The sequence below is a fragment of the Peromyscus californicus genome, unplaced genomic scaffold (assembly GCF_007827085.1).
Source record: "Peromyscus californicus insignis strain IS unplaced genomic scaffold, ASM782708v3 Scaffold_4__1_contigs__length_199733344, whole genome shotgun sequence".
Classification (NCBI taxonomy): Eukaryota; Metazoa; Chordata; class Mammalia; order Rodentia; family Cricetidae; genus Peromyscus; species Peromyscus californicus.
In genome coordinates this window covers 50,047,647-50,064,724 of record NW_026294562.1, presented here as the reverse complement: position 1 = coordinate 50,064,724, position 17,078 = coordinate 50,047,647, and the positions used below count along the sequence as shown (strand labels likewise).

The 17,078-nt window shown below is 42.5% G+C and overlaps 1 protein-coding gene and 1 long non-coding RNA gene across 3 annotated transcripts in view; one reads left to right on the top strand and one right to left on the bottom strand.

The window, feature by feature from the left end:
* LOC128125524 (uncharacterized) overlaps nucleotides 1–9,035 on the bottom strand; it is a 56,415-nt gene extending 47,380 nt beyond the window's left edge. The window contains exon 1 of the long non-coding RNA XR_008223181.1: nucleotides 7,254–9,035. This is a non-coding gene — a long non-coding RNA (uncharacterized LOC128125524). The remainder of the gene's footprint in view (nucleotides 1–7,253) is intronic.
* A 145-nt stretch (nucleotides 9,036–9,180) lies between these two features.
* Patl1 (PAT1 homolog 1, processing body mRNA decay factor) overlaps nucleotides 9,181–17,078 on the top strand; it is a 30,157-nt gene continuing 22,259 nt past the window's right edge. The window contains exons 1-2 of one of the 2 annotated variants that reach the window (XM_052762998.1): nucleotides 9,181–9,271; nucleotides 11,526–11,637. In XM_052762998.1, the coding sequence (XP_052618958.1) occupies nucleotides 9,257–9,271; nucleotides 11,526–11,637 (127 nt within the window). In that variant the 5' untranslated portion in view covers nucleotides 9,181–9,256. Of the gene's footprint in view, nucleotides 9,272–11,524; nucleotides 11,638–17,078 lie in introns of those variants that run through there. The other variant, XM_052762999.1, reaches the window with a different exon arrangement.

Sequence of the window (17,078 nt, the reverse complement as noted above, 5' to 3'; positions counted from 1 at the left end):
CCATATGGGGCAAATAATTTGACTTATCAATGGTGATGAGCTTGGAAGTTAGACTCAGTCAGAAGTGTGACCTGAACAATATAAGTTCATCTTCAGAATTGTATTTTTTTGTAATTTAATTAATTTTTATTGTATGGGTTTTTGCCTGCATGTATATCTGTGTACGACATACAAGCAGTATCCATGGAGGCCAGAAGATAGTGTCAGATCCCCTGGGACTGATTATGAGCAACTTTGTGGGTGTGGGACTGGAACCTGGGTCCTCTGGAAGAGCAGTCAGTGCTCTTAAACACTGAGCCATCTCTGCAAGCCCCATCTTCAGAATAGCTAACACTACACATGATAAAAAAAAAAAAAAAGTATCTTACCTTTTATCAGCTGGAGCTCCCAGCTGACAGCACCAACACACTGCTTCTTAAAAATTTTTCTTCTGTTTAGAAAACCTGATGTATCATATTCATGGGGGAGGGGGCGCGGTGCGGGGGAGGTGGCGCGAAAACCAAACTAGAGGGACCAGATCTATTTCCACCATCCTGAAAATACAGATGTTCGTTTTCATGGGTTTCCTGCTAATGTATACTGGCAAAATGACTTGAAAAGGTAGTCTCTCAGGGTCTGGCTGAGTGGCTGTTCCACATTCTTATGTATTCCTTTCTGGTCAATATGGCAGCTCTCTAACTCTTTCAGTCTCCCAGCAGTGTCCCCCAGGCTTTGGTCAACCTCCTGACCATGAGAAGAATACTGTCTTTCCATCTCACACCTAGGTGATAAATGTTGTACATCTTCTCACTGGCTTTGGGGGACTTGTTCTTGGAATCCAGCCATCGCTCTGCAAATAAATTTGGGGACCATAAGAAATACCCACAGCTGAGTGCCTCAGCTGAGAACTTCAGATCTCCCAAATGACAGACTGCACCAACTTCTAACTTCAGGTGATTCCCACTCCCAACAACTGACTGACTCTTAGCTTCCAGGCAGTACCAGCTAATGGTCCATGTTGTGGAGATGAGCAGTTCCCATGGTGTCATGGTCAAGTTTTAGATTCATTAATAAAATAATTATTTTCATCCTCTGAATCCAGGATGGTGTGTTGTACACATTAGATAACTTACAACAGTTCCAAAAGTTAAACAATGTTTATATATTGTTATATAAAGTTATATATTGAGTTATATAATTATGTTTTATATAATGAGTGTATTAAGGTTTCTGTTTCTGTGCAGAGACATCATGACCACAGCAACTCTTATAAAGGAAAACATTTAACTGGGGCTGGCTTACAGTTCAAAGGTTTAGTCCATTATCATCATGGCAGGAAACATGGCAGCATGCAGGCAGACATGGTGCTGGAGAGGTAACTGAGAAGTCTACATCTTGATCTGCAGGCAGCAGCAGGAGACTGTGCCACATGGTCATGGTTTGAGCATGTGATATCTCAAAGCCTGCCCCCATGGTAACACACTTCTTCCAATAAGGCCACACCTACTCCAACAAGGCCACACCTCCTAAGAGTGCCACTGCCTATAGGCCTATGGTGGCCATTTTCTTTCAAACCATCACAATAGGCAACCTAACTCAATAGGGAAGAAACACAATGCTAGATAAATACCAAAACTCATTTTGAATACGCCAATGACTTATACATACCATATGCTATAGGCTGAAAAATAGCTTCCCAAAGCTATCCAGATCCTAATTCCCAGAACTTTTGTATGCATTATTATAAGGACGTGGGGGGTGGGGTGGGGTCCCTGCAAGCTCTACTGCTGGCAGAGAAATGAACCATGAGAGCAAGAAGGAAACTTGGTTCAGCACAACTTAGCTAGCCAATCTGGTTCAAACTTCTAGAGTCTGTTTATTTTTTTCATATTTAAACACAGTACAACTTTATTTGGGAATAAGTTTCCTCATGACAATTATTACAATAAAACTTAGGGCATGACTACATCAAAACTCCTTGGTAGAGTATGTCTTTTGCAAAGCACTTGTGACCTCTTTCTAGGAATGTGTTCTTTTGACTGAGAAACAATGCTCAGGATAAGGGTCTAGGGAGGAAGGGTTTGCAGTAAGCATAGTAGTTATCCCAATTTTCCCAGGGTCTCCTAAAGATGCCAGCACCATAGACAAGAGGAAGCAGTCTAGAAAACACAATGTCCACATTCCCAAGAGGTGGGGTGGATGGCTTTCGGTCCTTTGATGGGTCATAGATGTTTGTAATCATTTAGGGGGATTAGCTACAAGTTGTTATTGGTCATGGCCAGGAAAAAAGCTAAACAAGGGAGTTAGATTCAAGGATCTCTTTCTGAAGAAACAAAGGGGGGTATAGTATAGTATAAAAATAATGAGATAAAAGGGTAGATTGTTGAGTCTACTTTTGAAGAAAAACTAGTCTCAAAATTTTACATTGTTATGGATTTTTGTATATTGATACAAATTTAAGGTTATTATTGTTATACTGTGGTGATATTGTGTTCCCCAAAATATTGTGCACTCTAATAAACTTATCTGGGGTCAGAGAATATGGATCTCTGTGAGTTTAAAGCCACACTGGAAACAGCCAGGCATGGTGACTCACGCCTTTAATCCCAGGAAGTGAGCCTTTAATCCCAGGAAGTGATATTAGAAAGCAGAAACGTATATAAGGCGTGAGGACCAGGAACTAGAGCTGGTTAAGCTTTTAGGTTTTGAGCAACATTTCAGTTGAGATTCATTCTAGATGAGGACTCAAAAGCTTCCAGTCTGAGGAAACAGGATCAGCTGAGGAACTGGCAAGGTGAGGTGGCTGTGGCTTGTTCTGCTTCTCTAATCTTCCAGCATTCACCCCAATACCTTGCTCCAGGTTTATTTTCATTAATAAGACCTTTCAAGATTCATGCTACATTATACTGTATACATATTTCTATTCTTGTTTAAGGTATTGTACCTATGCAGCTCATTTTAAAAGGTTATGTAGGGCTGGAGAGATGGCTCAGTAGTTAAGAGCACTGACTGTTGGTCCAGAGGACCCGGGTTCAATCCCCAGCACCCACATGGCAGCTTACAACTGTCTGTAACTCCAGTTCTGGGGGATCTGACACCTTCACACCAATGCACATAAAATAAAAGTGAAATAAATTATGAAAAATAAAAAAAAGGTTATGTAAAGTTTTAGTCTTTAAAAGCTATTTAGGGTCAGGCAGTGGTGATGCACACCTTTAATCCCAGCACTCAGGAGGCAGAGCCAGGTGGATCACTGAGTTCAAGGCCATCCTGGTCTACAGAGTGAGATCCAGAACAGGCACCAAAACTACATAGAGAAACCCGGTCTTGGAAAAAAAAGCTATTCAGGATAATAAATAAATACAGGTTAGTACTTAGTCATCTATAATTATCAAACTTATAGTCATGTTGGATATGTTTTCAAGTCATATAGAGGTATATTTTAGATAGATAGGTGATCTTCAAACACAGAATATGGCATTTAAAATGTTTTAATAGCCGGGCGGTGGTGGCGCACGCCTTTAATCCCAGCACTCGGGAGGCAGAGGCAGGCGGATCTCTGTGAGTTCGAGGCCAGCCTGGGCTACCAAGTGAGTCCCAGGAAAGGCGCAAAGCTACACAGAGAAACCCTGTCTCGAAAAACCAAAAAAATAAAAAAATAAAAAATAAAATAAAATGTTTTAATAACATAAGGCTTTTCTTGACAATGAGATATGTCTGCTCCTGGCAGCACCAATCTACTTCAAAAAAGGATGATGGCCATCAAAGAACCTCCAGCTGGAACTTACTTTCTTTACGGCAAAAGCTAGCCATTTAGTCAAGAAACTGCCCTTGCCTCGACTGCTGACAGTATGCTGTCCAAACTGGGCCAGCAGGACACAAAGAAAAGCAACTGCTGAACATTGCCAAGACAGGGTAGGATGGTCCTTCAAAAATTCCTGCTTCATAGAAAAGTCTGTCAGATATTCTAGACCTGTAGGCCAAAGATGGGTGCCCCAATGTTGCACAGGAACCGTGGGTGACTGTCCAGCAGCCAGCTGTTTTTTGTCATTTCTTTTATTTTGGAAGTTGCTTGCTCTGCACTTCCTGTTTATTCAGGTAATAGTATATCCTCCTGGGGTCTTTGATGGAATTGAAGACGAGCAGTTATAGCTTTCCTTAGTTATGATAAAAGGTAGATTAGGTACAGAACTTTGGACTCACCAAGACAGATAAAAAATAGAGTATTTTCTCCAAATATGCAGAATAAAAATGGACTGGACATTGTAAATGTAATTACATCTGTCTTCTCTATGGCTAATTCCTTTCAACTAGTCACTGGCTTCACCCTCTGATCCAAGGTTAATTTTATTTTTTTTTTGGGGGGGGGAGGTTTTGAGACAGGGTTTCTCTGTGTAGCTTTGGGCCTGTCCTAGATCTCGCTCTATAGACCAGGCTGGCCTCGAACTCACAGAGATCTGCCTGGCTCTGCCTCCCGAGTGCTGGGATTAAAGGCATGCGCCACCACCACCTGGCCAAGGTTAATTTTATTAACATAGTCTTGGAGTTTCACAGTGCAATCAAATATCCTGCAACACTTCACCATAGGGGGCCAACCTGTAAATTTTCTGCTGGACATGGTGCTGCTGCTCATTAGGTATTACAGGAGTCCCTAGGACCTCTTACCAACCAAACAGTGGAAGTACAGAGGGCAACAGGGGATGTCAAAGAAAACAAATGGACCATTGACCAGACTGTTAACCTAGGACAAGGACCTGTGACTCATTCTTTTATTGTTATTCCTGAATATCCCTACCCTTTATTGGGACAGGAACTCTTGAACAAACTCCAGGCAACAATATAGTTTTCAGGAAATATTCCTAGGTTGCAATTGGGAGGCTCTGCTAAGGCTATATATTTATATCCTGTCCAATAAGTGTAAAATATCTGCTCCTCCAAAATCCAAACTATTCCCTGGAAGGAGAATGGAAAAAGTTATTGATCCAGGAAATTCCTACAGTTTGGTCAGAGGACAATCCTCCTGGCTTAGCAAAACATATGCCAACATCATAGTGTAACTAACATCTGGGGCAATGCCCATTTGAGTCAAGGAATGCCCCATCAGTCAGAAGCCGAGTGGGGACTAAGACTCACATCAAGTGCTTCTTTGAAGCGGGCATACTTATTTCTTGCCAGTCAGCCCAGAATACCCCTTTGTTGCCTGTCCAAAATCCTGGAACTTGAGGCTATAGACCAGTGAGGAAAGTGAACAAAAGGGTAGAATCCATTTACCTGACTGTTCCAAATCCCTACAGTTTGCTCAGCTCATTACCAGCAGAGCATATTTACTGGAATGTGCTGTTCTAATATCTCTGACTTCTCTCATGTTATTGACAACCAAACTGATGACCTACGTAAAACATAAAATCTCGCAAACTACCCATCAGGTAGACAATGCTAGAATCATTGCCACTGGACATTATTAAGACATCCCCTATCAAAGATTTGACAGGGAAACGTAAATGGGGGGGGGGGGGGGGAGGCAGTGGTGATGAGGAACCTGCCTGACTCCATTTTGAAGGCAGGAGCCATTATGCTGTATTGTTAAGTAAGTTTCTATTTACTGTAAAAGCTGAGTTGTTGTTTTTGTCTGTTTCCTGGAGCCTGACCTGCCCCAACCCATGACCTTGACTTATTTTTGAGAATACTCTTACCGTCCCTGTCCCTCTCTAATCACCCTCCCTAAACACATGGTCACCGAGTGGTGGGGTTTTTTGTTTTTTGTCTTGAGATTTTCTGTATTTCTTTATTGCCTCGTTGTAGGATAATCTTTTTGTATACTCTGATGTGTCTGTTTTACCTCATTTGCCTAAGGCACCTTCTGATTGGTTTAGTAAAGAGCTAAACTGCGAATAGCTAGGCAGGAGAGGGTAGGCAGAACTTCCAGGAAGAGAAAGGAACTCAGGGAAAGAATCTGGCGCATGGGATTCCACAGCAAGATGCAGAGGAATTTAGAAGTACTGTACTGAGAAGTAGTGAGCTATGTGGCAGAATGTAAACAATATAAATTGGTTAATTTTTTGTTGTTGTTTTTGTTTTTCAAGACAGGGTTTCTCTGTGTAGCTTTGCACCGTTCCTGGAACTCACTCTAGCCCAGACTGGCCTCGAACTCACAGAGACCCTCCTGCCTTTGCCTCCTGAGTGCTGGGATTAAAGGGATGCACCACCACTGCTCAGCCTGGTTAAGTTTTAAGAGCTAGTTGGGAGCAATCCTAAGGTAAGGCCAAACTTTCATAATTAATAAGAAGTCTCTGTGTCATTATTTGGGAGCTGGTGGTCCAAAAGGACCTGCTTACTACACTCCATTGTCTCCCTTCTGTAAACCTGCTTTGCAACTACTTATGATTTTACTCCTTACGAGGGCCCGAGAAATGGATTTGGGGCTGCTCTCCTTAACCGGACTTAGGAGGCACTCGCTGGCCAGCTCTTGGGTGTATCCCAGTAAAATCAAGCTTGCTTCAAATTTGGCTCAAAATTGTGATGATGATCTTATTCTTTCCCAATGTAATTAACACTTCTCTCAGATGTTTCTCACTTCCCCACTATATAGCAATAAAAAGAGCATTTCATCCCTTTTCCAATGTGATAAGCCGGTTTTACAGAAGGTAGCTGTTAATGCTTCATGGCCCATTATGCTATTCTTATCTCATCTGCAGGGCACTAGCATCTCCAAAGCATTCCAGAGCAAAGTCAATGGTCCTTAAGAGATGCCTGGCTCCTTATTAAGTTGCTTGAGTCATCACAGGGGGCCTGTGTAAACTATTACTCAGGTCTGAGCACTCTAATGACTGGGATAAAGTAATTCATTTCTGGGCAAGCAAAAACACAGTGCCATCAGGTTAGGGCTGGCTTTCACATCCTCACATATGTCTGCATACCACGTACATGCCTCGTTCCCTAGAGGTCAGAAGAGGGCATTTAATCCCCTGGAACTGAAGCTACAGTTGTGACCCACCTTGTAGGTACTGAGATTTGAACCCAAGTCCCCGGAAGAGTAGCCAGTGCTCTTAATTGATGACCATCTCTCCAGACACCCAATATTGTTTTTAAGACAGGCTCTTATTATTATTAACTTTGGTCGGCCTAGGTCTCATTATGTAGAGCTGGCCTCAAACACACAAAGATCCACCTACCTCAGCCACCTGAGTTCTGAGATTAAAGGTGTGTGCCACCACATTCAACTGTTTTACAAGTTTTTTAAATGCATGATATATGTATAAAGTAAATAAAATTACCTTTACAAATTGGAGAAAATGTGAAACCAAAGGAAGCTGGTATTGCTGTGAGGTATCCACCAGAGAAGACTCCTTGGACATGGGTTTAAGCCAATAGAAGGTCTTTATTAGCTGGCTTCTGACTACAATGGGTGTTCAGGACCCCCGTGCAGTGCTGAGCCTTTCTCAAGGTGAGATTTAAAAACAAAAACCATACCCTGAGTTGGCACACCTTAGTTAACAAGAACAGTTAGCCAGAAGCCAAACTACAGAAACCAAAAAGCAAGGTCAGTACATTTAGGAACTTTCCAGTCTATGGAACTTTGATGGATTAGATCTTTGTTCTCTTTTTTTTTCTTTTCAGCAGGTGTTGCTGCCTACATACATGCTGAGTTTCAAGGCCTGAATGGTGTTTCCATTATGTCATTAGTTGTGGAATAGTATGGTGATGTCTGATAACTCTTTCTCAGTTTGATTTTTTTTTTTTAAGGCAAGGTCTATCTCATGTAGCCCAGATGACTTCCAATACTTCACTAAAGTATTCTTTAACTCCTGATGCTCATGTCTCTATCTTAATCTGAGTTCTGGAATTATGGATGTGCAACCTCCATACCTGGTCTCTTCTCAGCTCTTCTTGAGACAAGGTCTATGTATCCCTGGTTGTCCTGGAATTCAATATGTAGACCAGGCTGGCCTTGAACCTACAGAGATACACCTGCCTCTGCCTCCCAAGTGCTGGGATTAAAGCAGGTGCCCCCCCCCTTGAGGTAGATATAATTATATCCATTTTACAATAGAAAAATCCCAAGGGTCAGGTGTTTAAAAAAAAATAACCAGTATCTCACAGCAGTGAAAATACAGACATTTCCCACCCAGAACGTCTATTTACAAACCCAATGGTTATAGTAACCTAGTTGATTAATCCAGTCACAGTAACATGTTAAAGAATTTACAGTCAGGAGGTAGTGCAGACCTTTAATCCCAGCACTCCGGAGGCAGAAATAGGCAGATCCCTGAGTAGGAAACCAGCCTGAACAGTGAGAGGTACATAGAGAAACCCTATCTAAAAACAAACAAACAAACGAACGAACGAACAAAAACCCACCCAGTCCTTGAGGTGGGGAAGGAGAAGTGCGCCAGGGCAACACCAGAAACGCTATAGGCAATAGAACACCAAAGCACTAGACTTCTAGAACCAGGTATTGAGGCTTGCAAGCTTGTTCCCCAACGGAAGTGGCCTTGCTGTGCACTTAGGCTTGCAAACCTTGCAGCGGTAACCCCAGCCCCCAGGCTGCGCCGCCCTTATTAGGGCTCTCCCGCTTCCCACCAGCCTGAAGTGTGTGACGCCTAAAAACACTTTAAAGTAACCCTCCTAAAATGTGCCTCGGGCTTTTTCCTAAGAAAAGAGGTGCCGTCAACTTTGACCCCTTATCAATCACAGCCTCGGCCTCCCGCAGATTAAGCCAGCGACCTTTCCCTTTCTAAGAACACTGACTTTCCATATTATCCACCCCCGCACAGGCAAAGTCACGGCACCCCGATAAGGACGTTAAAGAAAACCACCCAGGAATAAATCCCCGATTTTCTCAGCCGAGACGCTTCAGGGACGAATCCTGTGACAATCACAAGGCTTTTCTCCGCCCAATCACGGACGGGAACCTCGTGACCCCGAGCACCGCGCAAGGTTGCCTTTGGAAGCTCGGAGGCGGAGCCGCAGGCCCCGGCTCCCTCGGTCGTCCCCGACAGCCCGCGCGTGCGCAGTGCCTCGCCTCGGGATTTCCTTCCCGCCGCTCACACTAGGAAGCCAAACGCCAAATCTGTCCCCGCGTAGCCGCCGCTGCCGGGACGCCCGCCCAGCCCGAGGCGCGCCTGCGCACGTCCCCACGCACGCTCCGGCGTACGGCGGCGGCCAGGGGTCGCGAGCCGGTGGAAGACCCGCGCGCGCGGAGCAGCCCGGGGAGTCGGCGCTTCTTTCCCTCCCTCCCCCCCATTCCCCTCCCCGCTCCCTTCCCCCCTCCCCAAGAATGTTCCGCTACGAGGTGAGTGGCTGCGACCGGAAGTGACCCCTCCCTCGCCCGCGCGCCCCTTTTTCTTCTGCCGCCCGCCGCGTGGGTCCTGTTCCGCTGAGGAGGGGGGCAGGGCACGGGCGGCTGGGGACCCCGCATCGGCCGTGGGGCTCGGGCGGGGCCCGGAGCGGACCTCAGGGGGCGGGACTGCCGAGAGCCGGCCGCTGGGTTGCGGCGGGGAGGGCCCGTTAAGTGCGGTAACCTGACCCTACACTTGCGCCTCCGCTCCCGGATCTGCCGAGGTGATTAGCATTGCTCCTACCCGGTTGCTTTTCCTGAGGCGAGATCCCCGAGGAATGCCCACGGAAGAAGCTTTTCCCGCCCTGCACTCGGAACCCCCTCGCCCCTGTTACACACACCCCTATGCACGCGGGCAGCCGTCAGGTGGAAGGGCCGGGACTGGCCTTTTGGCTGAGACTTTAGTCCACTTGTAAAGAAGGCTCGGCGTGGGGAGGGGGGCGTGTCCAGGGGAAGTTTCTTCTGGGTGCGTGGAGGAAAGTGGGTTTGGTGACGTTGTCCAGAGAATGCCGCTGTTTGCTGACCGTCGCCCACTGCTGTGTGACCTTGAGCAACTCCTAATCTTGGGACGAAACAGATTCCGGATTTATAGTTTAAGGACTGAGCTAGGGAAATCCTTACAGAGCCATCCTGATTTGGTCAAGTAGACCGTTGTGATTACGTAGAGAACTGCTGGAAGTTGCTTCTGGTGTGGAGGCAGTTGCAGGGCTGGCTCTGTGGAAGTTTGAGAGGACTGTAGCGTGGGTAGAAAAGTTCCCAGGTGAGGTGTATCACAAGCCGTCCCACTAGAGTGTGGGATTCCAATTTGGAATCTTTGAACATTGAAAACAGGTAGGATACTTGATTTTACAACTTTTGACACAACTCACTTTGTATAAACATGAAGATGATGAGATACAGTGAATAGAAATTGCCAGAAGCAGGCCGGGTAGTGTGGCTCATGCCTTTAATCCCAGCACTCGGGAGGCAGAGGCAGGTGCATTTCTGTGAGTTCGAGGTCAGCCTGGTCTACAAATCGAGTTCCAGGAAAGGCACCAAAACTACACAGAGAAACCTTGTCTCAACCCCGCCCCCCCCAAAAGAAAAAAGAAATTGCCAGAAGCAGCAGTGGTGCATGCCTTTAATCCCAGAACTGAGGACTCAGAGGCAGGTGCATCTCTGTGAGTTCAAGGCCAGCCTGGTCTACAAAGCAGTTCCAGGACACCCGGAGCTGTTACACAGAGAAACCCTGTCTTGAAACAAAACAAAGTTGCCAGAAGCAAAGGAAACTTGGTAAACTGAATATAAACTGAAGTGGGAGGAATGACTGAAATTAGAATACACCAAGCTAATCTGGTGACGGTTTTATTTACTCGCTGGAAGGGGAGGCAGGAGGATCTAAGCCAGCCTGTACCTAGAGAAATAGTAGAACATACCCAAGGTATAATGGTGATTCTGGCTTTTATTCAGCATTCTACAGTCTTTGCCTTGTTTGGTCTTCACACAGATTTCTTTGAATCAAGTTGTATTTGGCTCAAAATTACAGTTTAAGGCCCTGAGGTTTAGTACCTAGCTCAGAGCCTGAGACATAGAGGCCCTCAAACGGGCCTACTATTTAAATTAATTTAAAAAGTGAGTTGCTGGGGCTGGAGAGATGGCTCAGTTGTTAAGAGCACTGGCTGCTTTCCACAAGACCCGGGTTCAATTCCCATCACCTACATGGCAGCTGACAACTGTAACTCCAGTTCCAGGGACCTGGCACCTTCACACAGACATACATGCAGGCAAAACACCAATGCACATAAAATAAAAATAAATTTTATTAAAAGGAATTTTTTTAAAAATTGCCTGTGATTAGACTGTTGCGTAAGAGTAGAGCAAGAACCTTTGACTTTTTCTGATATTCAACTTAATTGTGGGTGAAAATGTTTTGAGTTCTGCATTCTGGCTAGATTTAGTTCTACAGGAAAGAGGAAGAAAGATGGAAAGGGTTAGGTTAGGGTTAGAAAGGGTTGGGAAAACGACATGGATGTAATGAGGAAAATGTAATTTTGTTGAAAAAGCTATATTAAACTCACCACTATCTCGGCTAGTGGTGTAAAGGAATTGTGTGCTTATTTACAAAACGTCTTGAGATGTTATAGTCATTAAAAAGAAACAATATTAGGACTTACTTGAAATGATCACATAAATGTCTTGAGAAGTTAACTGTCTTTCTCTTTTTTTGTAGTCTTTAGAGGATTGTCCTCTAGATGAAGATGAAGATGCATTTCAAGGCCTGGGAGAAGAAGATGAAGAAATTGATCAATTTAATGATGATACATTTGGGTCAGGTGCAGTTGGTAAGTGACATCTTTCTTTTTATGGTGTCTGTTCATCTTATCAAGTGCTTTGGTCTTAGTAAAGTCAACCTCTAATTTGAATTTTTGTTGTTCTGTGTGTATTTGCATATGAGTATGGGTAAGCATGTGCTGGGGCTGTCTTGTGGAGGTCACAGGGCAGATTTCAGGAGTTTGTTCTCACATTACACCTTGTTGAGAAATGATCTCTTGTTTCTGCCTCAGAGCTACATATTACAGGCTAGGTGACCCAGAGACTGAAGTTATTCTTGTGTCTCCACCTCCTGTCCCAAAGTCGGAATGTTGGGATTACACACATGGACCCCGTGCATCCAGCTGTGCTCTGGGGTTCAGACTTAGGTTGTCAGACTTGTGCATGAAGTAGTTTTGGTTTTTCAAGACAGGGTTTCTCTGTATAACTTTGTAGCCTGTCCTGGAACTCTGTCTGTAGACCAGGCTGGCCTTGAATTCACAGAGATCCGCCTGCCTCTGCCTCCCAATTCTGGGATTAAAGGCATGCACCACCGCTGCCTGGTTAATGAAGTGGTTTTATCTACTGAGAAGGGCCTTCTTCCTGTCCTACTCTGTTCTTTATATACTACTACAACCTTCACTCAGTCATAGTGGTTTATCTGCTGTTCTGTTCACCTGGGCCTCTTTGCCTTACCTATAATAACAGGTAATCTCTTATGCATTGTAGCTCTAGGTTGCCAGTATAAGGAATTTAAATAATTGGAAAAGTAGACATTTAAATGATGTTGAAAATAATTGTAGATGAAGGGAGTGTTTGTAGAGCATGCAAAGAGAACTAATGGACTTGTAGAAAATTCAGTTTCTGTGTAAGACATGTTTTAAAATTCAGCCTACCACAATCAAGTGGAGGAAGGGAAGATGTTAAGTTCTAGGCTAGCCTGGGCTACATGAAAAAGAACCCTGTCTCAAAAAGGGGGAAAACATTCTAGACCATTGTAGCTGGAGAATTTTTCTCCAGCTCCCACCACCAAGTCCCGCCAGTCCCGGAGCCCACTTATAAAACAAACACACAAACTCTTACATTATTTAAACTGCTTGGCCATTAGCTCAGGCCTATCATTGTCTAGCTCTCACTCTTATATTCAGCCCATTTCTATTAATCTTTACTTTGCCACGTGGCTCGTGGCTTACCGGTACTTTACATCTTCCTTGTCTTGGCAGTGGCTCCAGCCGGTCTCCCTTTCCTTCCTCCTTCCTCAATTCTCCTCTCTCCTTGTCCCGCCTATACTTCCTGCCTGGTCACTGGCCAATCAGTGCTTTATTTATATCAAGCGATATCCACAGCAGACTATCACTAGTATATTGTATAATAATTTCTGCTGTCTCAAGGTTTCTTCAGTACAATGAAAACACTTTTTATACAAAGAATTTTGGTGATAGAATGCCTTCATGAGTTAATAAAAGTACTTAGAACAAGTTCGGAGTAAGTAAACTAACAAGCTAAAGTTTATGCTTTAAAAAAGAACACGTAGAGTATGCAGATGAGAACATGAAATGTAGATATTGCTGCTTTGGCTGTCAAGACGCAGCAGTAACAGTGTTTAGATTGGGGATGTGTGTAAATATTTCTGATTTCTTCAGAATTGCTGAAGTTCAGTCTGTGCAACAAGTGTTCCAAGTTAAATAATAAGAGAGCCAGGAAAAATAAAGCAGTAGTAGATGATCATAAGGTGTTCAGTATCAGAAAACTTTAAAAATGTTATAGTGGTTACTGGTTTTGCAATAATTTAAACAGCTTAAATTCTTCAAAGCTCACAAAGTTGAGTCAAGTGGCAAAAATGGAAAGGTTTGCTTCTGTCTACCATTTACAAAATTCAGTAGAAAACCAAAATTGTCACAAGGGAGAGCAACAAGAAATATGCTGAAAGTAGAAGCAATGCTTGGTAGAAAAGGGAATTAAAGAACTTTTGGAGGATAGCCAGAGTTCAGGAGATGAGATTGTCCAGGAGAATGACATGATCCAAGATGCTGTTGTCTGTCTCCATGGAGATAGCAAAGGAAGCTATGTAGAATAGAATTACAAGCACTGAGAAGTGATATGAATTGCAAATCGTATTTAGGAGGTAGTTTAGCAGTAACCCCTAAAATACAATAGAAGCTGCAAACAGTGTATATATACTTCTCTCTAGATTTTTCTATTATTTACTAGATTTCTAGATTTACTAAAATGAGACAGCATAATAATGTGTTCTCAATTTTGAACCTTGACAGAATGAATTTTGCCTCTCATTCAGAGTTTTGACAGGATCCCCACTTCCCCCTTATGTTTTTGTTTGTCATCACAAGATGACTTGAAAAGATCACTGACTTGAAAAAGACACTAGAATATGTAATCTATTTTGTGTGGTCGGGTGAATGTTCTTGGGGTGCATAGTAGAAGAACAGTAGAGGAACAGGGTAACATGGCTAGCTTACTTTGCACCTGAGAACAGAAAGGTGATTAAGGACTTCTTTGCCAACAAAGATTATAATAGAGAAAAGTTTTCCAAAGGTCTTCTCTTTCCATTCAGAGTTTGATATGCTGGAATTGTAAACTGAAATTCTTAATTCCTTTACAGCATCTTTGTTATGGAAAAAAAAATACTGCTTTCTAAGTTGATCTGTAACTTCTTTGGAAAAACCATTGTAGATATACAGAGTTAATAGGAGTTTAAACCAGTGGGTGAAATGTTAATTTGATGATTTGTAATTCGTGGAGTTGGCACCTTGAATAAGACCTGTTAGTATAGTGGATACCTTAGGTCACTGGCACCAAAAGTTCTCATGTGACCTTTCTGTAAGACACTTAACCTTTATCTTCTGCATAAAAGTTTGCGTATCTCAGAGCAACAAATTGTGTTAAGTAATCCCTATCCATTCTCTAAAAATAAAAGCTTAAACTTACCTGGTGGTCACAGACTCCATTCTCAATAGTTAATATATTATTAATCTTTACAGCAGTGTTTGTTTTCCCTGTACTAGGGGTTGAACAAATGCCTCACAAGGTGAGTGCTGTACTACTGAGCTATATCCCCAGCCCCAATATTGTCCTAATTTTAACAGATAAGCACAGTGACCAAGGGTTCAGAAACTATAAACACAATTAGTGTGAACTACTGGCTGTAGTACAGGTGTCTTTGGGGAAGTCTGGAAATCTCCATTTAGGTGGAAGAGCTCCCTGTTCCTTCTCCCATCTTCTCATTAGCGTAAACTTAATGACTTAGATGACCTCACTTTTTGTTTTTATTTAGAAATAGCCTGAATATGGGCTTCAAGTGTGGTTAAAGTTTATGGAAAAAGTTCATTCCGGGTATGCAGGTTAATTAAGTGAAGAAATCTCTCCTTCCTTTTATTATTCTTTATGTCTTATCTGTTTGACCAATAGTATATTTAGGTATAAGCATATAGCTAAGCAACTATATTTTTACTTTGTGTTCATGTTTTAGTTCATTTGTATGTGCCTGTTGTTTGTGAAGGTGCATATGTGTGTGTTTTTAATTTCACTTTTTATCATGTGTATTTTGTGTGGTGTACATGTGTGTTCATATTTACATGTGTGAAGGTGCATGTGGAAGCCAGAGGTTAATGTCAGATTGACTTCCTCAATCACCCTCTGACTTTATTACTAATATAGGTTCTCTTGCTGAATCCAGAGCTTGCTAGTCTTTCTAGCTAACTTGGCCCTAGGATTCCTCCATCCCCACCTCCCAAATCTCTGTACCACTGGGATTACAGATGGGACACACACACAGGTTTTTATGTGGATGCTAGGGATTTGAACTCTTGACCTCATGCTTGTGTGGCAAGTGCTGAGCTATCCACTGAGCTGAGCCAACTATCCAGTTACCCTTTTTTTTTTTTTTTTTAAATTTTTATTTTATGTTCCTTGGTGTTTGGTCTACATGTATGTCTGTGTGAAGGTTGTCAGAAGCCCTGGAACTGGAGTTACAGACAAGTGTGAGCAGCCATGTGGGTGTTGGGAATTGAACCCAGGTCCTCTGGAAGAGCAGCCAGTGCTCTTAACCACTGAATTGTCTCCAACCGCAGTTACCCTTTTCTTAATGTTTCATGATTAGCCACTTGAATTCTATAATTTGAGTTTTATATATATAAGTATATATATATATATACTTATATATATAAGTATATATATATAAGTATATATATACTTATAAATAAAATGTATTATAAATTTTAAAATAAAATATAAAAAAGTAAAATTTTAATTTTTATATATATCCCCCAAGACAGGGTTTCTCTATGTAGCCCTGACTGTCCTAGAACTGACTCTGTAGATCAGGCTGGCCTTGAACTCAGAGATCTGCTGGCCTCTGCCTCCCAAGTACTGAGATTAAAATTTTTATGCACCACCATCGCCCACCTAAATTCTATAATATTTTTGTTTATTTGTTTGTTTTTTGAGACAGAGTTTCTCTGTATAGCTTTTGGAGCATGTCCTGGAACTCACTTTGTAGATTAGGCTGGCCTCGAACTCACAGAGATTCACCTGCCTCTGAGTCCCAAGTGCTGGGATTAAAGGCACACGCCACTACCACTGCCCTGAATGATCCACAATTTTTTTATTTATTTTATGTATATGAGTGTTCTGTTGACTTTATGCCAGAAGAGGGCATCAGATCCCACTATTGATGGTCATGAGCTGCCGTGTAGGTGCTGGGAATTGAATCCAGGACCTCTGGAAGAGCAGCCAGTGCTCTTAACCACTGATCTCTCCATCCCCCATGATTGCATCATTTTAAGGACACAGTAAGAAGACTAATAAGTTTGGATGTTTCACAGAGTTCTGAAAGAGCAGACCTTGAGTCCTTTAACATCAAAATCTTGAATTTGGAAGTCCTACCTGCTTTGCTTTTTGAATTATTAGTATTATATATTGATGCATTTCTGCTTGATAAATAGTACATTTTAAATACATAGCCTGATCCTAAAAAACGAGTTAGCCTACATAAATACTTAAGATTCTAAGATATGCATCATGTTTCCTACAGTATAGTTTTAAATCCTCGGAATGTTTTTCACTAGGGAATAAGCTAAATTAGTTTGTTGATAGAATGGGATCATATATAGTGGTTAAAAAGAATGAGAAAAAATAAGTATCTATACCTAGTATTTATACATGAGAAGATATCCAAGGTACATTGTACAGAGGGAGAATTAAAATTTTGCCTCAATTGTCATCTTCACAGTGTGGCCTGTCTTTGACCATCTATTTATTTACATTTTCAGTCTACCTTTCTTCCATATTCCCATAGAATTTTCTTCTAATGCAGTATGTCATTTGCTTATTCATTGTGTTTATTTTCTTTATCTGTCTTCCTGTTTGAATGAAGGCTATGTGAGGGTGGCATCCCTGTTGTGTACATTGGATCCTGTGTTCCTAAAACAGTGCTTGTCATATAATAGAGGCTTAA